General features: G+C 41.7%; 2 protein-coding genes across 5 annotated transcripts in view; one reads left to right on the top strand and one right to left on the bottom strand.

Moving 5' to 3' along the window:
• GLUD1 (glutamate dehydrogenase 1) overlaps window positions 1-26,542 on the bottom strand; it is a 38,698-nt gene extending 12,156 nt beyond the window's left edge. Inside the window, exons 1-6 of the mRNA XM_006066617.4 lie at window positions 25,922-26,542; window positions 12,550-12,630; window positions 11,972-12,027; window positions 10,705-10,768; window positions 6,522-6,616; window positions 226-405 (exon numbers count right to left, since the gene is read on the bottom strand). Coding sequence (XP_006066679.1) covers window positions 226-405; window positions 6,522-6,616; window positions 10,705-10,768; window positions 11,972-12,027; window positions 12,550-12,630; window positions 25,922-26,375 — 930 coding nt within the window. The 5' untranslated portion in view covers window positions 26,376-26,542. The remainder of the gene's footprint in view (window positions 1-225; window positions 406-6,521; window positions 6,617-10,704; window positions 10,769-11,971; window positions 12,028-12,549; window positions 12,631-25,921) is intronic.
• Window positions 26,543-26,653: 111 nt separating this feature from the next.
• Window positions 26,654-27,362, top strand: part of SHLD2 (shieldin complex subunit 2) — a 110,852-nt gene continuing 110,143 nt past the window's right edge. For 2 of the 4 annotated variants that reach the window (XM_006066618.4, XM_006066620.4), the window contains exon 1: window positions 26,666-26,778. The gene's annotated coding sequence lies outside the window, so the exon portion shown is untranslated. Of the gene's footprint in view, window positions 26,779-27,362 lie in introns of all 4 variants that reach the window. The other 2 variants (XM_006066621.4, XM_006066619.4) reach the window with 2 other exon arrangements.

Genomic DNA, 27,362 nt, shown 5'->3' on the forward strand with positions numbered 1-27,362 from the left:
TAGGAAACTATATTCACTATTCTGTGACAAGCCATAATGGAAAAGAATACGGAAAAGAATCTACACACGTGCATGACTGAACCTCTATGCTGCACGACAGAAACTAACACAACCCTGCAAGGCAACAATACGTCAATGCAATTTTTAAAACCTGCACATCTGAAAACACGGAAAACTTACTGCCTGAATATCAGTTATTGCTTAAGAGAGCAACAAATATTTTACCTGAACCGCAAATGTTTTATCTCCAAATCCTGGTGTCATTCCTAAAATACTCATGTAAGAAGCCTCATTGATGAAGTTTTCAATCCCATGGAAAACTCCCCGGCCAGTAGCAGAGATCCGTCCATGGATTCCACCCTGACTGATGGGCTTACCAGTAACACAGGCATGGGCATTAATATCCTGTAAAAAAAAAAAAAAGGGTGCAAAACTTAAAATTATACTCATTAGAAGTGTGTGTCTTTAAGGTATACTTTCATCAACAGAGATAAATCTCACTTTTTCAGATTCTTATTCCTAGAAAATATATAATAAACTATATTGTACTTTCTGATGGGAGAAACATGGTTTTAGGAATTTAACATAAAGTAAGGACAATAAAGTATAAGGCAATGGCACCCCACTCCAGTACTCTTGCCTGGAAAATCCCATGGGCAGAGGAGCCTGGTAGGTTTCAGTCCATGGGGTCACTAAGAGTCAGACACGACTGAGCGACTTCACTTTCACTTTCATGCACTGGAGAAGGAAATGGCAAACCACTTCAGTGTTCTTGCCTGGAGAATCCCAGGGATGGGGGAGCCTGGCGGGATGCTGTCTGTGGGATCGCACAGAGTCGGACACGACTGAAGTGATTTAGCAGCAGCAGTAGCAGCAGCGAGGACAATAAAGGACAGAAATGGTATGGACCTAACAGAAGCAGAAGATATTAAGAAGAGGTGGCAAGAATACACAGAAGAACTATACAAAAAAGATCTTCATGACCCAGATAACCACGATGGTGTGATCACTCACCTAGAGCCAGACATCCTGGAATGTGAAGTCAAGTGGGCCTTAGGAAGCATCACTACAAACAAAGCTAGTGGAGGTGATGGAATTCCAGTTGAGCTATTTCAAATCCTGAAAGATGATGCTGTGAAAGTGTTGCACTCGATATGCCAGCAAATTTGGAAAACTCAGCAGTGGCCACAGGACTGGAAAAGGTCTGTTTTCATTCCAATCCCAAAGAAAGGCAATGGCAAAGAATGCTCCAACTACTGCACAATTGCACTCATCTCACACGCTAGTAAAGTAATGCTAAAAAAAAAAAAAAAAAAAAGTAATGCTCATGAACTGTGAACTTCCAGATGTTCAAGCTGGATTTAGAAAAGGCAGAGGAACCAGAGATCAAATTGCCAACATCCGCTGGATCATCAAAAAAGCAAGAGAGTTCCAGAAAAACATCTATTTTTGCTTTATTGACTATGCCAAAGCCTTTGACTGTGTGGATCACAATAAACTGTGGAAAATTTTTCAAAAGATGGGAATATCAGACCACCTGACCTGCCTCTTGAGAAACCTATATGCAGGTCAGGAAGCAACAGTTAGGACTGGACATGGAACAACAGACTGGTTCCAAATAGGAAAAGGAGTACATCAAAGCTGTATATTGTGACCCTGCTTATTTAACTTATATGCAGAGTACATCATGAGAAATGCTGGCCTGGATGAAGCACAAGCTGGAATCAAGATTGCTGGGAGAAAATATCAATAACCTCAGATATGGAGCTGACACCACCCTTATGGCAGAAAGTGAAGAAGAACTAAAGAGCCTCTTGATAAAAGTGAAAGAGGAGAGTGCAAAAGTTGGCTGAAAGCTCAACATTCAGAAAACTAAGATCATGGCATCTGGTCCCATCACTTCATGGCAAATAGATGGGGAAACAGTGTCAGATTTTATTTTTTTGGGCTCCAAAATCACTGCAGATGGTGACTGCAGCCATGAAATTAAAAGATGCTTGCTCCTTGGAATAAAGTTATGACCAACCTAGACAGCATATTAAAAAGCAGAGACATTACTTTGCCAACAAAGGTCTGTCTAGTCAAAGCTATGGTTTTTCCAGTAGTCATGTACGGATGTGAGATTTGGACTATAAAGAAAGCTGAACATCAAAGAATGGAAGCTTTTGAACTGTGGTGTTGGAGAAGACTCTTGAGAGTCCCTTGGACTGCAAGGAGATCCAAAAAGTCCATCCTAAAGGAGATCAGTCCAGAATATTCACTGGAAGGACTGATGCTGAAACTCCAATACTTTGGCCACCTGATGTGAAGAGCTGACTCATTTGAAAAGACCCTGATGCTGGGAAAGATTGAAGGCGGGAGGTGAACGGGATGACAGAGGATGAGATGGTTGGATGGCGTCACTGACTCAATGGACATGAGTCTGAGTGAGCTCCGGGAGTTGGTGATGGACAGCGAAGCCTTGTGTGCTGCAGTCCATGGGGTCAAAAAGAGTCAGACACAACCGAGTAACTGAACTGAACTGAAACTGTAGCAACCAGAACAGTGTGCAATAGATAAATCGATAGGTGGTACATGAGAAAACAGTCTTAATGTATATAGGAAGTCAATATAAAATACAAGAAGCATTTTATGTCAGTGGCTAAAGTATCTACTATTTAATAAACTGAGATGATTTGCTACCCATATGAAATAAGATAAAGTGCCTTATTTCATACCATATCCCTTACCCTCTAATGTTCTAGCTGGAGAAGTTAAATAATGACTATAAATACTTTTACAGAGAGAATTTAGGATTGTGTTAGCTGTATCATTACCAACAAAGAGGATAAAGTAAAAAAACCAAAATGGTCCAATAAAGTGATTTATGGTATTAGTAGTTTTCCCACAGTTTTCCTTCATGAATAGTTAATGCTTATGAATACAGAATTACAAACCAGGTGCCAAATGCTTTTGAACAGAGAAAATGCAAATGCTGGAGCTGACAGCGATCCTCTCTGAGGTCAGGCACTGTGCCGGCTGGCTGCGAGCTGCCCTGCATACCTAATCGTTCTGGAAAGCCTGGGCCAGGGTGGAGAACTTGCTTGCTTTCCAGTGCCCTCACATCTGAACACAGTAACAAGAACTATGGCTTCTTATCTTGGGCCTGGCCCTGATTTTGGATTTCCTATCACTTTAAGGACAGTCTTTTACCAGCGTTTAGTCTAAGGTTTAGTTGGCAAAGCCTCACAAGACTTTCTTTTGTCACCTTTGGGAACTAGCTAGGAAGTAACAATGTACTGCCCACTGCTTTGTCCTGTTCAATCCAATGTTCTGCTTAAAAAGCCCATACCCAGAGCTCATTTAACATAAGAAGGTAACACAGAGAAGCAACCTTTGGGAATGGCAGTCAAAACCAAAGTTCTTTGAAGTGCCTCCTACTGCTCCTGTTTTATCGTAGGGGATTTGCAGAATTCACCTGGTGTAGTATTTATACTTATTTTTTGTGTTTATCAAGAGCCACATTATACTATGACTCACTTAATCCTAGTGACCATCTCATGAACTAGGTGCTATTGTCATTTTCTAGATAAGGAACGCGAGACACAGACAGCTTAAGGCACTTGCCGCAGGCCGCGGAGCTGGCATGTGAAGGAGCCCGTTCCAGAACCCTGGGTGTTTACCAGCGCTCCCAATTACACACATACCACATTGCCTCGGGAAATGAGACAAGTCTAAACTTCTCCACTAGATGCTGTAGCCCCCGTCCTCTCTTTGAGGAAACAATATTCCTCCTCTTCTAAGGCTGATTTTCCACTAGGGCCCTTAAAAGATGAATCCGTGGCCCACAGCCAATCAACAACAAAAACCTTTCTCTTTGGAAAACAGGCACCTTTCAAGTTGTCTTCTCGCCAGTGCCATTTTTCTTAAGTGAAGGCTACTCTTCATGCCCTACTTCACTCTCAGCAGCCCCCCTGAAGTCTGGCTCCATCCTCACTATTCCAACCTAGTTGCTGAATTGGCCTCTGCTCAGAACCACCCCCAGCATCCACAATGCAGAGCTCTTGGTACTTCTCATTCTTTTGTAACTAACTGCTTCCCCCTCCACCCCACAAACACTCTTCTGTCTGCCCATTCCTCTCAATTCTAAGGCAGGCCAATAGCGCTTTGGGGCTCCTGTGTCGTCCTCTCTCCCCAACAATCCCATTTTCTGCTGCACACACGGTGGAGCTTACTGCGGCACACACCTGTTACTTAGCATTTCACTGGCTTCCCTCTGTTTTCAAAACAAAGACCAAAGTCCTTGCTGTCACCTACAAGGTAGGAATCTGGTCTGACTCTCTCCTGCGGGCCTCTCTCATGCCCTCTCTACTCTGGCTACCATAGTTTCCCCTCAGCCTCTCAGGTTCGCTGCTTTTCACATAAGGACCCAGGTGCTTCCTTCTGCCTCTAACCCTTGGCTAGCACCACTTCCCCTGGTTGATAAGTACTCCTCTTTCAGAGTGTAGACCAAAAGGTTACATCTCAAGGAGGCTTTTCTGATCCTACCCCACAGATGTGGTTAGGTTCCCAGTACTCTTTTCATGGCATCAAAACGTTTCCTTCTAGCTTTACTCCAACTATATTGAACACCTTGCTTGTACTTTATTATTTTTTTTTCATTCTCCAATTAAAAAAATTAATTTACTTATTTTAATTGGAGGCTAATGACTTTGCAATATTGTAGTGGTTTTTGCCATACATTGACATGAACCAGCCATGGGTGTGCATGTGTCCCCCATCCTGAACCCCCCTCCCACCTTGCTTGTACTTTATAAGCCTCGCATGTAGTAAGTGATCTCTCTATATTTTTAGAATAAATTGTGAACAGTTAGGGTATGGAGTTCTTAGAGGAAAAGAATCAGGCAAAGCGTTCCTCACAAAAGAGAAGCCATTCTGTTATCTAAGCCTGTCCATGATGCTTGTACTTGAACAGTTCTCAGCACTCAACCATCAGATCAACTGAAATCTAAAGGAAGAAGATGTTGCAGTCAACTAAGGCTTGGACTCTGCCAACCACCCAAGCCCCTTCATGAATATGCACGTACCCTTGGCTTAAAAGGTTCCCGCTTTTGCTGTTCTGGGAGATACTGCTTTGGGAAAGATCCCTAGTGCTGACTTGCTCTGAGTAGTAAACCAAGCCAATCTTCAGCCTGGTCATGTCTTGGCCTAACACCCATCAAGGTGAATCCAGGTTTTGGGTACCAAAATGTCTTTCTTCAGTTACTTCCTCTTTCTGTTCCGTAAGTGGTTTGCAAGGTTCCACCCCTTCAAGGACAGAAGGTCAACTGTCCTTGTGTCCTGTGCCCATGGCGCTGCTTCCACGCAGCCCAGAGACTCAAGTCCTCCTGGCTCTTTCTGACTCAACCTTGTCCTTCGCCTTGGTCCCACATGTGCAGCCCGGTACTGCTGAGTCCATCTCTGAGCCGGTGCTTCTCCCGAGCCACGCGGCTCCCAGGCTGGGCAGGTGGATGCTGACACTGTGGAGGCCATCTCTGCTCTAGCCTAACACTGCGGCCAGCCCCTCTCCCCCAAGGAAGCGTCAGCATCAAAGGCTCCCTGCTGACTAGCAAAGAAAACAAAAACACAGGGACTTGAGTATTTTCTTATTCTTTCCTGTACTTCTTCATCTCCTGCTACCTTTCTAAATGTGCCTCATCTTCAGGCAGTCTGAGCTCTACAGTTTCTCTGCCTATTCCCCAAATCCCCACATTTGAATTCTATCCATTTTCAAGGTCTAGCCCTGACCAAATACCTCCTTCCAGGAAGTCTGCTTTCAGAAACTCTCCACCCTGCTATTACACTGTCTTCATATGGCATCACTGACTCGATGGACATGGGTCTGAATGGACTCCGGGAGTTGGTGATGGACAGGGAGGCCTGGCGTGCTGCGATTCATGGGGTCGCAAAGAGTCGGACACGACTGAGCGACTGATCTGATACCTTATCTGCTTAATGTGTCTTAGTTTCTTTGAGGGAAAAGCCCGAATTGAAGCTTCTTTATTTCCCATCTACTGTCTTATAATGAATCCTGCCCTGGGAGGTGATCTCTGAGGGTCCCATCCCAGTGTTGAGAACAGGATTGCATGTGAGTAAAAGCCTAACCCAAGTTCACTACATTTATGATGTAAGATTATTGTTTAGTCACTAAGTTGTGTCTGACTCTTTTGCAACCCCGTAGACTGCAGCCTGCCAGGCTCCTCTATCAGTGGGATTTCCCAGGGAAGAATACTGGAGTGGGTTGCCATTTCCTTCTCTAGGGGATCTTTCTGACTGAGGGATTGAACCTGCATCTCCTGCATTGGCAGGCAGATTCTTTACCACTGAACCACCAGGGAAGCTCATGATGTAAGATGGACAGGAAGTAAAATAATATATAAAACAAGACATAATTAAAGGAGAGGAGACAAACTCGATGAATTTTCCCCTTATATACACCATCGTTTGAACTGTCACTTCTGACAGATAACAAGCGAAGCCCCAGGGCTTGGGCGAGTACTCACGTAGTGCCCTATGGTGCTTGCGTAGGTGTCAGCAATCCAGGACATCTCCCGCTCGCCTGTGCTCATGTCGGGGGCAGGCACATCAATGCCAGGACCTGGGGACACAGAGAAAGGGCATGGCACCAAGTTTTAAGACAAATGCATCTCAAACACATCCTTGCAGTTCTCCATAATAACAAAGCTACCATGGCTAGAAAACTTCAGATTTCATCTAGGTTACCAATTCAAATCCTAGAAATACTACATGTTCCATTAGAAAACGGACTCACAGAGTGTTACATAACTTCTCCCACTTGCTATGAGTTTGGAAATTAGCTCTGTACCACAGATACACCACTCAACAGACTTCTGAATGTGCAAGCACAGGCAAGCCAGTCTGACCTCTCTCGACCTCAGTTCCTTAAACCGCACTTAGAGATCACAGTGGCACGAGCAGGCTGCAGCTAGAAGGCTATGTGTGCGGCACAGCACAGCGACACACCTGCTTCCTGGGATGTAAGCCCTCCTCACCAAGTAGAAAAAGCAAAACACACATTGCGGAGGCAACGATGTTAAGCCCATAATACTTTTACCTGTGACAGAACCCTGCTTTGACCTATTATTAAAGGCTTACTCTGTACAGAAAGTTTTAGACCTTGGCTTTCAGTTCCTCGGAGCAGCAAATTAAATGGTTTGAAGGTAACAAGAAGTTAGCCCACAGGCAGTGACAAGTAACAACGACAGTCCTAATGCTGACGTCCTATGAGATCTCAGATGGAAACGTATTAAATGGTGCCCACTTAAATCTATAAAGGCAGGAATATACAGAAATATACTCATCAAAATGGTAAGTAAGAATACACAACAACCTGTTTAGTGGATTAGTTAACCAAAATACAGTATATCATGCAAAGAAATACTATTCAGCAGTTACGAAGAATGATGTGCACCCATGTAAATGACTTGGAATCATCATTAAAACGTACATGTGGAGAAAAAAGCAGGTTTTGTATAGCAAGTCTAAGTTCCCATTCATATCAATTTCTCTTTCTTTATACACTTGTTATTGTTTAGTCACTATGTTGTGTCAGACTCTCTGCAAGCCCCTAGATTGTAGCCTGCCAGATTCCTTTGTCCATGGAATTTTCCAGGCAAGAATACTGGAGTAGGCTGCTATTTCCTTCTTTAGGGAACCTTCCCAACCTAGGGATCAAACTTTGTGTCTCCTGCAAGTTTGGGAGGCAGATTCTTTACCAGTAAACCACTAGAGAAGTTCTTCTCTATATATACCTATGTGTAATAATTATACTTATTTCCATATAAATGCATGCAGAGGTTTAGAAAGATAAACTTTTTCACTATATTTAGAGTTCAGTCTTGTTTATAACTTTCTATATTGTTTCAACTGTAAAATACAAACTTATTACCTTTATAAAAAGAAAACCACAACTTTAACATGACAAATTGCTCCTGCATCCTTTTAGAGGTTCCCAGATGGCTCAGTAGTAAAGAATTTACCTGCGATGCAGTAAACACGGTTCGATCCCTTGCTCGGGAAGATCCCCTGGAGAAGGAAACGGCAGCCCACTCCAGTATTCTTGCCTGGGAATCCCATGGACAGAGGAGCCTGGAGGCTGCAGTCCACGGGGCTGCACACGACTCAGGACTGAACCACCACCACCCAAAGTAAAACCACAAAGTGTTATTACTACTCCACACAAAGTCAACGTATAGGGGTACACAGGTTACAAATAATTCCCGAGGTACAGGTAAATTCTCAAATACCTTACAAAGTACAGGTGTGAAAGTCTAGCCTTTTAACACTCAATCCTGTACCAGTAAAATAAGATAAAAAGTTGACTGAAAAAAGCAATTGCTTTTGCAGGAGTATAGAGGAAAAGCTAAACAGGTAATTTTGGTGCACAGAGATATAGGGGGATGAAAAGGGAACTCCACAGTTTAAAAGACGATATCCAAATGCACATAACAGAATTAACAGCCTTTCACAAACTAAAAAAAAAGAAAAATGAAGGACCACTTCTCAGTTCATTCTATGAGGCCAGTAATTATCTTGATATGAAAGACTTCATAAGAATACTGAAGACCAGTATCTCTTAGAACAGTATGAGAAAAAATAAAATACTTATGAATAAACTTAACAGCAGTACAAAACTTGTACCTAGAAAAGTGTAAAATATGATTAAACAAATGGAAAGACATTCAGTACTCATGGACGGGAAGACTCACTATGGTTAAGATGGCAACACACTACAGATAAGTCAACAGATTCAAAGTGTCCCCACCAAAACCCCAGGTGACTATGTATTTTTTTTTTTTTGCAGAAATTGAAAAGCTGACCTTAAACTCATTCAATATGACAGGGCTAGGACCCAGACTCAGGTCTAACTCATAATCTGGAACTCTGTGGAAAGGCAAGTCAGAAAATAACTGAAATGACGCTAATTCCTAAGGTTTGCTCAGGACTAATTCTGTGCCCTAGAGAGAGGAAAAGAAAGCCAACTGCCTCCCTCTTAGGCTGCAAAGCTTTCTGGGCCCAGATGTCAGCTTAGTTGCAGAGTGGCTTAGTAAAGCTTTTATACATAAACAAAAAAGTTAAATTGCTAATATTTAAGCTTTCAGTGTTTCAATGAATCACTTTTTAACCTTTGAAATTACAGGGTTCTTATCAATATAGAGTAAATTAAGTTATATATACTCTATATATGGGCAATAAATACAACTGAATAAAGTCTGATACCACTCAAGACTATTAACTATGTTTGCGAGTTAAGCTAAGCTGTGATGCAAAAAACCATGCAAGCGACCAGGATCAGCGGTTATTCCGTTGCCGCGTTAGTGCTCCCCCGGTACAGTGACTGCAAGCAAAGCCCACAGCAGCGCCAGGGAGGATGCGCGCCGAGGCTCCAGGCGCCTTCTGCACTGCGGAAGACAGGAAGACAGGACGGGTCTAGTAAAGGTCTCGTGTTTCCAGAAGGGGAAAACTTCAAAAGAGGAGTACATTAAGTCAATAGGAACTTGTCAACAGTGAGAAGAATACTGAGAAAGAAAAACAGAGGGTCAGGAAAACAGAAAAAGGAGCTTTTCTTTCCTGTTTAGTTTTCTGAGTTTACTATGTTAAACTACAGTAGCAAAATTCTATCAAACGATTTTATTTTATTTTATTTTTTTAACCACAAATCAAAATCTTTCAGGACAACAGGTTTAATTTGCTTGAAACTTAAAAGGATTAAATAGTAATTATACATCAAAGAATATTCACATCTCACACAAAATAATGTATGATACACATAATACTATGATACAAAAACATAAAATGAGTGTCAGTACCCTCAGAAATTTAGTCTGACTGGCGAAAGCTCCTAGTAACAAACATTAGGAGCCCCAGGAATCAGCCAGTGATGGCAGGGTGAGTCATCAGAATGAGCCCCACACCTCCCAGCCTGCGCCCACTTCTATGAAGGGAAAGGCCTGCTTCAGCCTCCAATTCCAAAGAGCATGTTTTCTCACTGCTTTTGGAACAGGATTACTATTGCAAAACTGCTTTTCGCATATCCAAGGTTATTTATGGTGAGGGTATTATGTGGTCCCTAAATTCTTTTTGGGCGCCACGACCGTGACTGTGCTTGTGGGTCAGTGCTGCTACAGGTCGAACCCCATGATGTGACGTCTGTACAAGGAGGAGAGGTGCGAGCGGCCTCTGCTGCTCCCCGCGCTGTATACTGAGAACGTGAAGAGCGGAGTCACGGACACGCCCTGGCGTGCTCACCATGTTTAACACAGAACCCAACTTCTCAAAGGAAAAGGACAGGTCCATCTATGTCTGTATCCATATACAGACAAAAGCAGGAGTTTAAAATTATGACAACTACTTTTCAGATGTTCCCACACTATGGAGAAGGCAATGGCACCCCACACCAGTACTCTTGCCTGGAAAATTCCATGGATGGAGGAGCCTGGTAGGCTGCAGTCCATGGGATCGTGAGGAGTCAGACACGACTTCACGTTCACTTTCACTTTTCACTGTCATGCACTGGAGAAGGAAATGGCAACCCACTCCAGTGTTCTTGCCTGGAGAATCTCAGGGACGGCGGAGCCTGGTGGGCTGCCGTCTCTGGGGTCGCACAGAGTTGGACACAACTGGAGCAACGTAGCACACTGTGGAAACCTACATGGCAATACTTACCAATAAAGCCCTTCTTGGCCAGCTCCATGGTGAACCTCCTTGTGATCTTTTCCAATTCATTATCCTGTAAAGGAAAAAGGGGAAAACATGACAACAATGAAAAAATAATTTTTGATAGAAAAACCACTAGAGGAGATAACTAACAGTTGCATCCTATTTTCTACTTATGGAACATTTTCATATTATCTTGTGTAATCTTCAGAAAAACAACTCCTAAAGTAGGCATTTCCATTTTAAATGGAAATTAAATTTTACATTTCTGAGACCAAAAATTAGGTTACCTAAAAAGGACAGGGAAGTCTAGCATGCTGCAGCCCATGGGGTCGCAGAGCTGGACAAGACTTAGTGACTGAATAACAAGCAACACAGAGCAGCATAGTGCTCAAACTTGTTCTTCTTGTATTAATATAGGAGCCTATGAGCAATCCTTATGGCTCATTTTCATCTAATCACTATTTTATTTTATTTTATTTTTTCTAAAATTTTTAATTTAAAAAAATGAGGTATAATTTATATTATTTTCAGGTGTATAACAATATTCAGCATTTGTTTATGAGTTTTTATTTTCCTATTGTTAGGCTTATTTGTACGGAGCGTAGGGTGAGCCAAATGTATATATAGTATACATATACATGTGTGTGTGCTCAGTCGCTCAGTTGTGTCTGACTCTCTGTGACTCCATGGACTATAGCCCACCAGGCCCTCTGTCCATAGAATTTTCCAGGCAAGAATACTGGAGTGGGTTGCCATTTCCTTCTCCAGGGTTCATCTAATCACAATTTTAAAAACATAGATATTGTTTGTACGCAGATATTAATTCATATAATTTATTAAACTTAATAGAGGTTAATTAGTAACATTAACTTGGAATCGATAGGATAAATAAAATTTTTACCAAACTACATATCACTAGAACCTTGAGATCCCAACATAAAAACTTCAGATCCTAGTTGTATTAGTATATGATATATTTATATATAGTATATTTACATTATAGCCATATATAATAAACATGTACACAAATGCCTAAGAATATGAATGTATACTTATTACCTTTTAACCAAGTAGCAAAATAAAAAAGGACATTGATGTAAGCAGGTGAATGTTTACATGGCAGAACATTCAACGAGTTGGCTGTCTGCTTGCTTTTTCATTGCTTTTTAAAGCAGTAGCAGCCATTAATCTCACGGGTATAAGGGATGCGCAGCACAGTGATTTCAAGCCCTTTTTGAGGTGCCATGTGCACCAATGTCATTTTGGTACTTACAGTATAGTTCTTGGGATTGATCTTCACACCAGCTTTGGCACCCCCAAATGGCACATCTGAAAGAGAAGTTTGAAAGCTGTTATTCCATATAAAGGATAAAAGACTTAAAAAGGCAGAAAACACTATGTAATACTATAACAGTGTGATGCTTTTAGCTTTAGTTTCAGAAGGTTCAGTAAATAAGCCCACAATGATCTCTCCTAAAATGATGTAATATAAATTCTAAGAGTATGCAAATTACAGTGCATATCTAATCCGAGTGCCTTACTATGTCTAAAATGTAACAAAGTATTTTTCTTGTGCTATGGTTTGGTCTTATTTACAAAGTATAGAAAGGGATTTAAATATCTACACTTCAGGAAAATTCAGTTAATTCCTATAAAAAGTCTCCCATTTAGAAAAAGGTAAACCAAGACTTACAGAAAAAAATGATGTAAGTCTTTTGCAACCTAAAAAAAGCAAAACAAACCCCAAAGACTTCTCCTAAGGTATATTTCTCTATCATCTTAAAGGTAACCTTGTATGCAAACATATTTTCCCAGAGTTCTTATTAGGTAGCAACAAAGGAGACCACTTACCAACCACTGCACACTTATATGTCATCAGAGAAGCCAGAGCTTTTACTTCATCTACACTCACATCAGTGCTGTAACGGATACCTGGTTGTTTAAAAAAAAAAAAAAGATGGGGTGAGAAAGAAGGGAATGTATTTAGAACATCCTTCCAGCATGTTAAAAAAAAATACAAGAACTCAAAAATGTCCACACTTTTTAAAGAACAATTAAAGTAGCTTATAATTAAAGAGTCAGTAACAGATGGAGTTCCCTGGTGTCCCAGTGGTTAAGACTTTGCCTTCCAATGCAAGGAGTACAGGTTCGATCCCTGGTCAGAGAACTAAGATCCTGTATGCCCCAACAGAATGAGCACTGAATTTGATTCAAGTATTCTGATATTCTAGAGAAAAAGATTTGCCCACAAAGGTCTGTATAGTCAAAGCTATGGTTTTTCCAGCAGTCATGTATGGATATGAGAGTTGGACCATAGAAAACGCTGGGCACCAAAGAACTGATGCTTTTGAATTGTGGTGCTGGAGATGACTCAAGCCCCTTGGATAGCAAGGAGATCAAACCAATAAATCCTAAAGGCAATCAACCCTGAAAATTCACTGGAAAGACTGATGCTGAAGCTCCAATACTTTGGCCACTGACACAGAAAGTTGACCCATTGGAAAAGATCCTGATGCTGGGAAAGACCGAGGGCAGGAGAAGGGGGCGACAGAGGATGAGATGGTTTGATGGCATCACTGACTCAATGGACATAAATTTGAGCTAATTCTGGGAGATAGTGGCGGACAGAGGAGCCTGGTGTGCTGCAGTCCATGGGGTCACAAAGAGTCAGACATGACTTAGCAACTGAATAACAACATATAGATATTTAAATGTATGTAAAATATATGCACACCACATCTTTATCTGCTCATCTGTTGGACACTTCGAGTGCTTCCATATTTTGGCTATTACAAATAATTCTGCTTCTAAACACTGAGGTGCATGTATCTTTTTGAAATTAGTATTTTCATTTTTTTCATATACATTCCTAGAAGTGGAACTGCTAAATCATATGGTAGCTCTATCTTTATTTTTCTTGAGGCACCTCTAGTTTTCCAGAAATTGGCTGCACCAATTAACACTCCCACCAACTCTACTGTGTGTGCTCCCTTTTCTCTACTTCCTCACCAACAGTTGCTGTTTGTGGTCTTCTATTTTTAAATTAGATTGTCTTTTTAGTATGGAGTTGTAGGAGCTGTTTACATACTTTAGATATTTAACCCAAATGTTTTCTCCCAGTCAGTGGATAATCTCTTTTCACTTTGTTGCTGGTTTCCTTTGCCTTAGGAGACAGATCCAAAAAAAATACTGCTATGATTTATGTCAGAGTGTTCTGCTTTTGTTTTTCTCTAAAAGTTTTATGGTTTCCGATCTTACCTTTAGGTCTTTGAGTTTATTTTTGTATCTTTTCCCAATTGTATATTCTTGCCTCCTTTGTCATAGATTAAGTGACTGCAAGTGTGTGGGCCTATTTATGGGCTGTCTATTCTGTTCTGTTGACCTATGTGTCTTTTTTTGTGATAGAAATACACTGTTTTGATTGCTGTAACTTTGTAGTACAGTCTGAAGTCAGGGAGCATGATACCACCAGCTTTATTTTTTCTCCAGATTGTTTTGGCTATACAAGATCTTCTGTGGTTCCATACAAATTTTAGGATTATTTTTTCTAGTTCTTTGAAAACCTGTTATGAGATTTTGATAGGGGTTGCATTAAACCCATTGATTACTTTGGGTATTATGGACATTTTAATATTATGAATTCTTCCAATCTATGAACACAGGATATTTTCCACTTCTTTTTATCTTCAATTTCCTTCAATAACATCTTAGGTCTTTTATCTCCTTGGTTAAGCTAAAAAATTGCTTAAATACTAAAATGTGTTTTTACAAATTAAGGAATAGGCATTACTTAGGCATGTTACTGGGGCTTCCCTGGTGGCTCAGCAGTAGTCTGTCTGCAATGCAGGAGCCCTGGGTTTGACCCCTGGGTTGGGAAGATACCCTGGAGGAGGGTATGACAACCCACTCTAGGACGCTTGCCTAGAGAATCGCATAGACAGAGGAGCCCGGCAGGCTGCAGTCCATAGGGTTGCACAGAGTTGGACATGACTGAAGTGACTAATGCAGCAGGCATATCATTTAGTGGAAACTAAGCTAGGCCAGGAATCTGGGTTGGGTGTAGTGCCCATCATTTTCTAACAAGTGAATCCCCACCCAAATAGCAACTGCAATGGATGTCTGCACCTGCTCACCTGGTTGAGCAATGAGGTATAAGCAATGCTCTTAGGCTTCACGCCAGAATTGCTTGGGATAATGTGTATGAGGCAGCTGGCACAGTGTCTGCATGTGGTCAATATTTCACTCTCAACTATTTTCATTTCTATAATAAGTATTACAAAGTAGTGGCAAATAGCAAAGAAATGTACATTTAAAAACTCTAAATGGATAGCATTTTAAGCAGTTCAATGAACTTTAATTACTTCTCAAGATAAATTCATACGGGTGGTAAAGTAGTGCACTATTAAGAACCAGCATTTTTCTTATTATATATAAAGCTCTTTTATCAGTGTGCTTTTAGAGTCTGTGCAGTTCAGTTCAGTCACTCAGTTGTGTCCGACTCTTTACAACCCCATGAATCATAGCACGCCAGGCCTCCCTGTCCATCACCAACTCCCGGAGTTTACTCAGTCTCAGGTCCATCGAGTCGGTGATGCCATCCAGCCATCTCATCCTCTGTCGTCCCCTTCTCCTCCTGCCCCCAATCTTTCCCAGCATCAGGGTCTTTTCCAATGAGTCAACTCTTCGCATGAGGTAGCCAAAGTATTGGAGTTTCAGCCTCAGCATCAGTCCTTCCAATGAACACCAGGACTGATCTCCTTTAGCATGGACTGGTTGGATCTCCTTGCAGTCCAAGGGACTCGCAAGAGTCTTCTCCAACACCACAGTTCAAAAGCATCAATTCTTCGGCGCTCAGCTTTCTTCACAGTCCAACTCTCACATCCATACATGACCACTGGAAAAATCACAGCCTTGACTAGACAGACCTTTGTTGGCAAAGTAATATCTCTGCTTTTTAATATGCTATCTAGGTTGGTCATAACTTTCCTTCCAAGGAGTAAGCGTCTTTTAATTTCATGGCTGCATTCACCATCTGTAGTGATTTTGGAGCCCCCCAAAATAAAGTCTGACACTGTTTCCACTGTTTCCCCATCTATTTGCCATGAAGCGATGGGACCAGATGCCATGATCTTCGTTTTCTGAATGTTGAGCTTTAAGCCAACTTTTTCACTCTCCTCTTTCACTTTTGTCAAGAAGCTTTTGAGTTCGTCTTCACTTTCTGCCATAAGGGTGGTGTCATCTGCATATCTGAGGTTATTGATATTTCTCCCGGCAATCTTGATTCCAGCTTGTGCTTCTTCCAGCCCAGTGTTTCTCATGATGTACTCTGCATATAAGTTAAATATATGAGCCTGTGCAAGTAGTCACTAAATTATATGAACTTCTTTTTTCTAAAAGATTTTTTTTAATGTGGACCAGTTTTTTATTGAATTTGTTACAATATTGTTTCTGTTGTGTGTTTTAGTTTTTTCACCAGGAGGCATGTGAGATCTTAGCTCCCCAATCAGGGATCAAACCAGCGCCCCCTGCATCAGAAGGGGAGTCTTAATCACTGGACCACCAGGGAAGCCCCCCTTCCTTTCTTAAGTGGGAAAAGTTACTTTCCCTTACCCAGTGCTTACAACTAGTGCCTTCAATGAAAAACAGTGTGAAATATTAACATTTAGAAATCAGAGAGAAATTTAAGTTCTAGACTTAAATGCTCACTGGAAACCAGACCCTTCTTTCTACGTGGTGTAAACAAAACGTCTATTTTATTGCAGAAGTCCTGGAATGATGAGTCAGAAACTGTGCATGTAACAAAAAACATGTTTCCACTGGATGGCACCCAGGAATTCCTGTTTGTAAAGTGAAATTTTCTTTCCTAGCCACACCCATTTACAAAGTTCAACTCAAAGACACTGAAGAACAGTAGTTACGTAAATTACCTCTCATTCCACAGGCATTTTCTGCAGGCTAGGAACCAATGACGACTTCCAGTGAATTGAGGCAAGGGACGACTACAAGGAAAGTAGTGGAGTCAGGGGAATAAGCCTTGGAACAGATAAGGGTAGACACAGAGAGGAACCTAGAAACCAGTGCATGGGGTGCCTGAGCTAAAGAAGACATATGCTTTTAACTTTCTAATTAGTAATACATGAATGTTTTTAATTCTGGAAATCAGCAGATATACTAGTACAGAGTGACCCACACTATTAATCTGAGGGGGAAAAAAAACAACCTCAACAAGTACCCTGCACTAAACACTCGAGGTAACAGGTTAACAAACTCCAGTAATACAGGAAATTACCACACCCAAGGGATAGCTAGTTACTCTTCCTCCTTTGGGATTGAAAATCAAAGAAAATTACTAAAAATATACTGCCACCTGAAAAATTCTTCATCACATTCTAGCTGATGCTAAGAATATGACTGCAAAGAAGACAGTATTTCCACTAAATTTGTAAATTCAGTGGATTGGGAGATACTATATTAAGACAAAGTTACTCATAAAGCCAAATATCCTCATGCATAAAAGAAAATCAGAAAAACTTAAAAACATTTTAAACCAAAATGAAGCAAGAAAGAAGGACCTTATTTTCAGTACGAATAGTCTCATTTTTTTATAGAACCAAGCCTTTCTTTCCCTCTTTTCTGTGGCAGAAAAGGCTAAAGGTAAGCAAGACCAACAGAGATTGGATGGGGTACAGGGACAGAAACTAAAAGGAACAAACCTTATTAGAGAAATGGAGAAAAGTATGTTAGAGTTTTTGGGTATCGTAAAAGTCTCAGAGCCTATGCTGACATGAGCATTACTAGTGTTTGGGAAGAGATCAGTTGGGTCTTTGAACAACAGATGTAATAATGGAGGTAGATGCTTCCAATGGAGAGCATAAGCCCACAGCTGGGCACCCTAGAAAGGGAACTGGGTGATTAGAGGTGTGGGGAAAGGAATGCATTAGAAGGTTGGGACTAACATATACACACTATATAAAACAGATCAACAAGGACCTACTGTGTGGGTAGGTCTACTGCATAGGAATTCTACTCAGTGCTCTGTAATAACTTCTATGGGAAAGAATCTGAAAAATAGAAATAAACATATGTGTAACTCAACCACTATGCTGTACACTTGAAACTAACATTGCAAATTAACTGTCCTGCAATGTAAAACGAAAATTAAAAAGGAGAACGAAACGGGATCTAAAGTCAAGGACCATGGCTGACAGTAATCTGTGCTTTCAGTCCACCAGAGTAAACCAAAGAAACACCACCCATGACAATGTTTATTATTTATCAAACTTGGTAACGTTGGAGGAAGGGCTGGTAATAGAACTTGGTGATCACTCCTTTGATTCTCCAGAGAAGTTAACCTAATATATACTTATCTTGAGCTAACTAGTAACCAGATGTTTGAAAAGAACATCAGTGAAATGCAGACATCTGCAAACCACACACAGCATGAAATGTTTCTCAGCCTTTTAACTTAATTACCAAAGATTTTCCTTACTACCTTCAAGAGCTTAAGATTGGCGTACAGTAAGTTTTTCTAGAAGGAAAAAAATCGAAAGCAAAAACTGGCTACGTTGCTATGGTGATAAAGAAAACACAAGAGTTGATTACGCTGAAAAAGATGCAGTGAAAACCACTACTGAGTATAGCTTGAATTTTTCTTCCTTTTCCTAGCTGACTCAAAATCAAAACATACAAAAAGCTCTTAATGACTAAGGAAGCTTTGTTTTTTATGATGAATCATTAACTAAATACATTCTTGTAAATTCAAATGGTTGTAAATGTCACTTGAACCTGGATCTTTTAATAGGGTTTGATTTATGGATTAGAAATTCAATTCCCACCTGTACTGTGTCTTTTCAGAAACTATACTCAATAGCCAAGAGTTCTGCCACAAGCATGAAGTGAAGTGAAGTCGCTCAGTTGTGTCCGACTCTTTGTGACCCTATGGACTGTAGCCCACCAGGCTCCTCCGTCCATGGGATTCTCCAGGCAAGAATACTGGAGTGGGTTGCCATTTCCTTCTCCAGGGGATCTTCCTGACCCAGGGATTGAACCCAGGTCTCCCGCATTACAGGCAGACGCTTTAAGCTCTGAGGCACCAGGGAAGCCCTGGCATAGAAACCACAAGCGTAGAAACCCATACAGGGAAAGAGGACTTACAACTCTTATTAAAGTTCATGCACTACTACACTTGGCATTTACTCACTAGATCCTATTTTCTCAATAATATAATCCCCTAATTCACAATGAAAGAACATAACTTAATTTAAAATGAGGAGAGAAGGCAAAGAAGCAGTGAGAAACCAGTACCTACCCACCAGCAAGTAAAGGTCATAGAAAAGACTCAAAGTCTCACAAAAATTCCTTCAGCCTCAGGAAGGAGTATTTAGTTCAGGAGCTAAGGACTGCTTTTGAAAGTATCCATGTAAGAAGGCAGGGAACACTTCACCATTTAAACCTATTATCAAAATTTTTATTTTAAGCACTTTGGAGAGATAAATCTTAGCCTTCTGGAAGTGAATGTTTAGCAGATGCAGAGAAAATGGAATGGAAAATGTATTTCTTTCCATTAAAATTTCAAAATTACATAACATATATGCCTGTTTTCATCAAAATTCAAATAAGGAAAAGCAGATGTCTCCTGATTACCACTTACGACCTCATTCTTTAGGGGTGAATATTCTTAGCAACTTAAATGTATATGTATCCTTCCAAGTCACTTCCCTGCATTTATGTATATACATATCTATAGAACATATAGCTCTGTTTTGTGCTTAAATATTTAACTTACTGCCGAATGGATGGAGGAAAGAATATGCATTAGAGGGGGGAGGGAAGATTCTGTTAATTTTTGTTTTATTGGTTCCTTACTCTGATAATAATACTAAACTTAGTCACACCTTCATACCAAATAGGTCTTGGGAATGATGCTAGTAAGACTTGTGAATATACAGTAGGTAACATTTAGTAAAAGACAACGATTTGTTATAAAAAGGTTCAAAGAGGTAAAGGCTCAAACTTTCAGGTATCTAGTTTCATATCTATTATTTACAAGTCTAGGAGATATCTGAGAGGGATCTTAAGAGAGGAAGAGAAGAATTATTGGGATATTGGAGACAAGGTACGGACAGGTACCACAGGAACTATACTTTGCAAGGATAAAGTTGAGAAAAATATATGCCTGTGCTTTTTCTTAAGGATCATTTTACACCAGATTTCCTTGATTTTCAAAGTCCAATCCTCTTTTCTCATAACACTTCTTTCCCCAATACCAGTTTTTTTACCAGTGTCGCAGAGGAGAAAACCGAGTCATCTCTGACTCTCCATTCCATGCACCCTACCTGTAGGGGAATCCTGAAGCCATCAAGGAGCCAAGAATTGGATCATCAGAACAAAAGGTGCTCTTATTCACCCAGGAAATTCCAAGGGCTTTAGGACCTCTGTATAGGATGCTCCTGCCATCCCCCATAACTCTGGAAATTACAAGGATTTCAGGGGCTCTGTGTTAGCAACTAGAATCAAAGGCCAAATATTAAAACAACGGGCACGCTCAGAACCCCTATCACTCAGGAAATTACACGGGTTTTAGAAGCTCTGTATTAGTAATCAAATGAATATTTATTTACACTATAAAACCTTACTTTTCACTATTTACAAACACAGTCTGCCTTCATGATCCCAACACAGTCCTGCCTCCTGCTAGCGCTATCGTCGCCTCCTCTTTGACATCTCTTTATGCGAAATGACCTTTTCCCAATCTAAGTCCTATCCAGCTTTACCTACCTCTAGACGGTCTTTCTCCGGCATCTTCCTTGAACTCCTACTGCAGCAACATATTATTCAGAGTGCTTTCAACTGTGTCACTAAAATCCGCCTGCAATGCAGGAGACCAGGGTTCCATCCCTGGGTTGGGAAGATCCCCTGGAGAAGGGAATGGCTAACCACTCCAGAATTCTTGCCTGGAGAATTCCATGGACAGAGGAGCCTGGTGGACTACTGTCCATGGGATTGCACAGTCGGACACGACTGAACGGCTAACGCTTTTTAGGAAAGGAAAGTCAATCTTTATAATTTTTAGTTGTGTCATCTTTCACATTTTCAACTAGCCAAGAAGCAATTCAGAAACAGTAGAAGGTCTGAGAGACTTTCGCCAGGAACAGTCAAGAGAAATAATAGTGATTCATGATCAAGTTTGCTTAGTTTATAGGAAGAGACACCCAGAAGAAAGCCATTTTAAAAATTATTGCACTGACTAGTAATAAATTTTGATTAACTCCTACATGATTTGATTTTTAACTTTTTACATGAATAAATCCAGACAGTAAAGACTAAGAAGGTGGGTGCTGGAATCATATGGCTAGAACCTGAACTGAACCCTACTACTTAATGCTGTGTAACCCCCCCAAAGAAGACCTCATTCTTGAACCTTAGTATCTGCATCAGAAAATCTGGTCAACAGTGCATTCATGAGGTTGTTCTGAGGAATCAAAGCAGTGATGTATGAACCGCTCTTAGCAAAATGAACGGTGTAGGACTCAACAAACGTTATCTATTCCCTTGTTTTGCCAGTTGACCTTTGTGAAGGCAGGCTCTCCCAGGTACAGCTGCCTGTTGAAAGGTAATCAGAAATATTCTGAGCAGCCCTCTCTCAGACTGTCTTCTTGGCCTTGAGAAAAACTTTCCTGCCTTTATTAGTAGTGTTTCATACATTAACACTTCAGTCTCGATAGTGTGTACTTCAATCTGCATTAATTTCTGCCTCTGGAAAAGCGAAAACATTGATTCATCTGGATAGCTAGGTCAGTTTTAGACAATAGTTGTGGTCTTAAGACTGTTCACGGTTATCTTGTAAGAAAGGACTGGGAATACAGCTGCTTCATTTTATAACTTTCACAAATATTCACAAAAATTACTCACAATTTTTCACAAATGTTCACAAATTATTAGAACATTTGTATTTTAACAGGGATTTGTTGGGTGGAGCGGTTATGGGCCCATTTATGAATCAACATGCTTCATTAAAGTGCTATTAAAGGTTTTTCCCTTCATTATTTGTAACAACCTAATTATTATGCAAAATAATCAGAAAAAAAAAAAAAAGAGTCTCGTGTCAGAGACTATATAGCCTAGGAGTTTTCAACATCCAGAAGTTGATATTTTAGTCTTTATTGGTTCCTGGCAAAGCCCTCAGTTATCTTTAACATAACTGGATATGAAACAATTTTATTAAGCAATCTAAATTATCACCAACAGCGCTAAAGCCAATTTCTTCCCACTATATAAGTTATAAAGTCTAAGTAATTCTCTACACTTAGCAATTTAAACATGAGTTTTACTGGAGTTTGATACATACTATTGATGTTTGTCCTCAAATTTTTGACACCCCAATTCCTGCAACGTGTCCTTTGCATAATGAATAGTGTTTGTCTTTCGGCATATGGGGTTTTTACTGCCAAAGCAAACTAGCTAGAGGAATTCACACAAAGCGACAGGAAGACTGAAGGACAATCAGGTCTCTTGTATAGGTCTCCTCCATTATCATGGCTTTTCATTCCCTAGTATTTTGGGGGAAAGCATCGGGCTCCATGAAATAAAAAGACTGTTATAACAGCAACACCAATTCATATTTAACTGAACAATATTAAAAAGAACAACAGGGCTACTACCACAGGGCTAAGGGCTAGAGGGTAGAAGACATATAAGCTACCTGTGCTCTAAATGAACTTTCAGATTGAGTTAAATGTAGAGATACATACTCACTCTAAAAATACTACACAGTGTGAATTTATTCCAATTGACCTATGTTTTGACCGTTGTCAATTCAGCATAAGAGAAATAAATCTGAAACATTTTTTTTCAGTGAAAGCAGAGGAAGTCTCATTTTGAAACAGTATCAGTACTTTCTACAGTTTTCCCCAAAGTACTACTATTTACCACAAAATTAGATGCCAAAGGCTGAAGGGGAGCTTCAATACTGTATTAACTCCAACCCTTATCGGGCTTCCCTGCCCCACCCCCTACATTCAGCTGCCCAAAGACAACAACAAAGACCATCTACCTCCTACTGTTTCTTTTTTGCATTTTGGTTCTTAAAAAATAAGTCAATGGGTTAATATACACTTTTTTTGGGTGCTGACATTTGCAGCTAAATAAGACAATGTATCAGAATTACATCAGCTTTATTTAAATGATAATTTTAGAAAGTTCTGAGAGGAAAAACCAGTCACAGGAATTTGGACTCAACATTTTTAGTCTGAGGACTAAAAGGGAGTGGGGGATGGGAGGACTGGAGAGAAGAGAAAGTAAATTGACTCTCTCATCAGTGAACTGCTAGCGTCCATCTCTCTACTTCTCTCCAATGAGTTAAATAATCTTTCTTCTAAAAAGGTACATTAATCTCAGGTAGAACCACAGCCAATAAAACCAGAGGGTTTATTCTGAGAATGTTAATAGGAATAATCACTGATAATGTTTTCTGCACATTTGAAAGAGTCTTCTCAAAGCAAATTCCACAAGATTAATCTTTGCTGAAAATATCTAAGGCCTCTCTTGAAACTTTTCGTCAGAGCATGAAGCACACTCTTTTGCAAATCCTTAACAGATGCAAACCTACTGGCTTCCTTTAAATATGGTATGTGGGAAAAGAGAAGCACAAAAACGTATGTGTTATTAAATATTTACTTGGTATAAAGTACACATTAGCCACCCTCAGTTCTTAAAACCACCTGTTTCCCTTACAGAGATTATAAATTAGATTGTTGTTTTGTTTCAACCTTAAGAATTTTATGTTGGAAAACTCAGGTGTAAGGCTGCTCTTGAAGAAAGATTAGAAAGCTGAGGATTGGAGAGAACGATGATGAAGCACAGACAAGGGTCCTCCCCAACTCAAACAAGCTGGGTGAGAAGGCAGTTGAGTGAAGATGGGGAGAGAAGTGTGCTTAGGAGGGTAAATTCACACGGCTAATCCAAAGCATTTAAAAAGTCTCAATCACCTAATACATGTTGTATTTCTAAAAATAGTTAATAACTTCCTTGTAGTATTTAATTAGAAGGGAAAAAGAAAAACCCACTGAAAGTAAGTCCTTCTTGTAATATACATTCTCTGCAATAAGATGGGGATGATAAATGGGTAGGAAGATTCCAGAGTGTCATGAAAGCAAAGTATGGAGGTCTACAGTACCTCTGTTTTGTAGATCATCTATTTAGTATCCTGTTCATTATCTTAAGCAATCTAAAATATGTTGAAGAGCCTTCATAGCTACATAATCCTTTCCAATCCCACTCCCTCTGTATTCCTTAAGATAACATACTCATCAGTTTATACGCGCTGATTTTCTTTCATATTATCTTGCAATGCTTGCTACTACTTATTAGGTGCAATTCAGTTTCTGTTTATATGCTGGGATTTAGCAGCGCTTTCAGTAGCAAACCTTCTTGTAAACAGGATAAAAAGAACAGAGAATTGTATCTTAACATTCTAGTTACTAGAACCTAGTAGGAACAAGTGCTACAATAATGCTGCTTTCTACAGCTGATGCAATTTATTAACATTTTGGTATTAAAAACTATGGCAAGATGAAGAGGACTAACAAACTAGGGCAAACTTCAGTTGCTTCAGTGAGTTTGTGGAGCTGTGACTCATCATAGGAGAGGACCTGGCATAAAAGAACAGAATACAAGGAACTTCAAAGAAATGAACTCAGATCCTGCAGGAAAACAAACATACTGGTTTAGCTGCATATCTCTTAAGCAACTGGAAAATAATGTCAACAAGGCACATAAACGTGATGTCCACTCTTCAGAAACAACTACAATTTAATATTTGCTAACTTGGCCTCTTCTAACATCTTTGCTTCTCTAGGGAGCCGGAATGTGAATTGCTGGTTTTGAGAATAAGGGAGTGGAGAGCAAGAAGGCAGGCGATGTAGATGGACAGAGTGTGTTTTATATAGTATTGGGGCTGCAATGGGAAATCAGAGATCAAAGAAGTTCAAAAGTTGGTTTTAAAAGAGGAAACTGAGAGGTAGAGGATAATTAAGCTCTAAAGGTTAAGTCCTAGAAGTGGGTGGGGTCAATGCAAATTTAGCAAGAAGTAAAAGTAAATCATTAAGCAGTCTGAAGCAACCTTTGTTCCTGGGCTAAGAATGCCAGCAGAGCGCAAACTTTCCTCCTAGAGAGATTTCTAAAAATCATCCTTAGAAGTCAGCCAGTATAACAGAACACTGGACCTGATTTCCTGAGACAAAGGGTCCAGCCCAACATCCTCTGTGCTTATTAGGCAACCTCCAGCTGGATTCTACCTCCCCGGGTTCTTTATTCTACACAATTTTTTAGTAGAAAAAAGTGGTTTTGCTACTGTTAAGCACGATTAAAAATGCACTGTGCGATTTTAAGGACTAAAAAAGAGAGGGGAGCCTTTTTTTTTTTTTTTTCTCAAAAAAAGCAATCTGACTGCAGAAGCCAAATGTACAGACGTTCAAAAACGACTACAAACCTGGTGACTATCAAGTTCCAGCCGATTCAACCCCTTTCTTCAAGTACTTCCCCCCCCCTCAAACTCAAACGTGGTGCTAGCCTGGACCAGTACACACCCCCACAGCTACTTCACTCCATTGGCTGGCAGGCTGTCTTGCAGTCTACACCCTTTAGATCTACTTCGGTGTCTGTCTGATGTTACACTGTTCATGTATTACCATTTTGTGTGTGTGTACAAAGCTGCCACAGTAGGAAAATAATTTAAAAGATCGACTATAATTAATAAATTCATTTAGTTAGTAAAACTGTAATTTCGATTCATTCTGTATGTTCCTGTATCATCTGTCACTACTGTGAAAGAGTGAAAAAATCCGAGAACAATTATTTCATGCTTTGCATTCGCTTGAGTCATAGAAGATCACAAAATCTTGCAGAGGCAGACAGATGTGTCTGTCATTTTCTTTTCTACAAGTGATCTTCGTCAAGACCCACACTGTGTCACAGTGGCTAGGATCAAAAGAGCAGTGTAGTGTCTTCTGCATACAGCATCAACAAGCTCGCGGGGGGAGGACCAACTACGGGGTGGTGATGGAGCAGAAAATTCACTATCCATCGGAGCCTGACACAGCTGAGGCCGGGACCTGGGGGAACGGGGACAGCGTGGGAGGGCGACGGTACCAGCCCGGGCTGGGCTGAACGGTGAACCCCCGAGGCTGGAGGCCAGGCGGGGCGGGGCAGGGCACAAGGGGCTCACCTCCCTTGCAGGGCGTGCGGTGCTGGCTGTGCTGGGCCCGGTAGCCCTCGATGACTTCCCAGGAGCCGTCGTCGCGCCGGATGGGGAAGGACAGGCTCAGCACATGGTTGCAGGGCTTGATGATCCGCAGGATGCCACGCACCCGGTTCCGCTTCTGCTCCTCGGTCTCCCGGGTCTTGAGGTCCTCCACCAGCTTGTCCTCCACGATGCTGGCACCGCGGTCAAAGAAGCCCTCCACCATCTTGAAGAAGTTGGGGTCGTCCTCGCGGTCGGCCGCCGCCTCGCTGTAGTGTCGCCGAGCGGGTGGCACAAGCCCCGGCTGCGGGGCGGCGACGGCTGCGGCAGCCTGCCCGCGGGCCCGGCCCAGCAGCACGGCCGAGTCGGCAGCCACGGAACCCAGGGCGGCGGGCCCGATGCGGGACAGCAGCAGCGCTTCACCCAGGCACCGGTACATGGCGGCGGGACGGAGGCCACGGAGGAGAAGCGCTCTCACAGGCCCGGAGACGGACGGAGGGAGGAAGGGCCCGGCGCGGGCTGCCCTTTTAAGCCACAGCTTCCTGCCTTCCTGGCTATCCCCTCCCCTCCGGCGCTAGCCGCCTAACGGGGAGGACGGACTTTGGGTGCCACGGGCCAATGTCGCTGGTGAATGGCAGGGCGGGGGGCGCGCACCGCCCAGGGAGCCGGGCCTCCGCCTCCGCCGCGGCCTCGCCCGGCCTCCCCGGCGGCGGCGTGAGCCGGCGGGGACGCTCGGGGGCGCGCAGTCGCGGTCGGGCCGAGTGCGCATGCTCGCAGGTCGGGAGGCGGGGCGAGGGCTCCCGCACGGGGCTGGGACCTGCGGGGAAGAGCTGGAGCCTCAGGTCTGTGCGCAGCCCCGGCCTCTCCCGGGGAGGGCTTTTGACTGGGGAGGGGGCCTCCGTGGAAGAGGCTTACCCGCCTCTTGGGGGCGCTAAGAGTCTAGTCCCAAGACCGCGCGGGCGGTCTGGCGGTGGGCCCAGGGTGGGTGAGTCATGGGTGTCCCTCCTTTCCGCCCGCGCGCTCTCGGGCGGGGCGGCCATCCTGTCACCCCTGCGCCTGTCTTCGGGTGGCGGGGAGAAGCACCGTTTGGAGGTCGGGCTAAGATCTTGTCTTTATCCGCTGGGACTGAGACGAACTTTGGTCTTGGGAGTTGGAGTTTTGAAGTGTCTTGCAAGAAATGGAAAGGAGAAGGCTTGGGAGCTGGGGACTCCCTTGTCTATTGGCTTTCACTGCTTTAAGTTTTAAATTTTGTCCCATTCAACCACTGCGTGATGTTGAGATAGTTATGTGAATCGTTGTATCTTTCTGAAATTTACTCTTTCCGCATTTCAGAGATATGTTCTCGAAATAGTTAAAAAACAACACTATAGAACTGCAATAATACTCCAGGATATTCTTTCTCAGTAATAAATGTACTAATAGTCCA

The sequence above is a fragment of the Bubalus bubalis genome, chromosome 4 (assembly GCF_019923935.1).
Source record: "Bubalus bubalis isolate 160015118507 breed Murrah chromosome 4, NDDB_SH_1, whole genome shotgun sequence".
In the NCBI taxonomy this organism is placed as follows: Eukaryota; Metazoa; Chordata; class Mammalia; order Artiodactyla; family Bovidae; genus Bubalus; species Bubalus bubalis.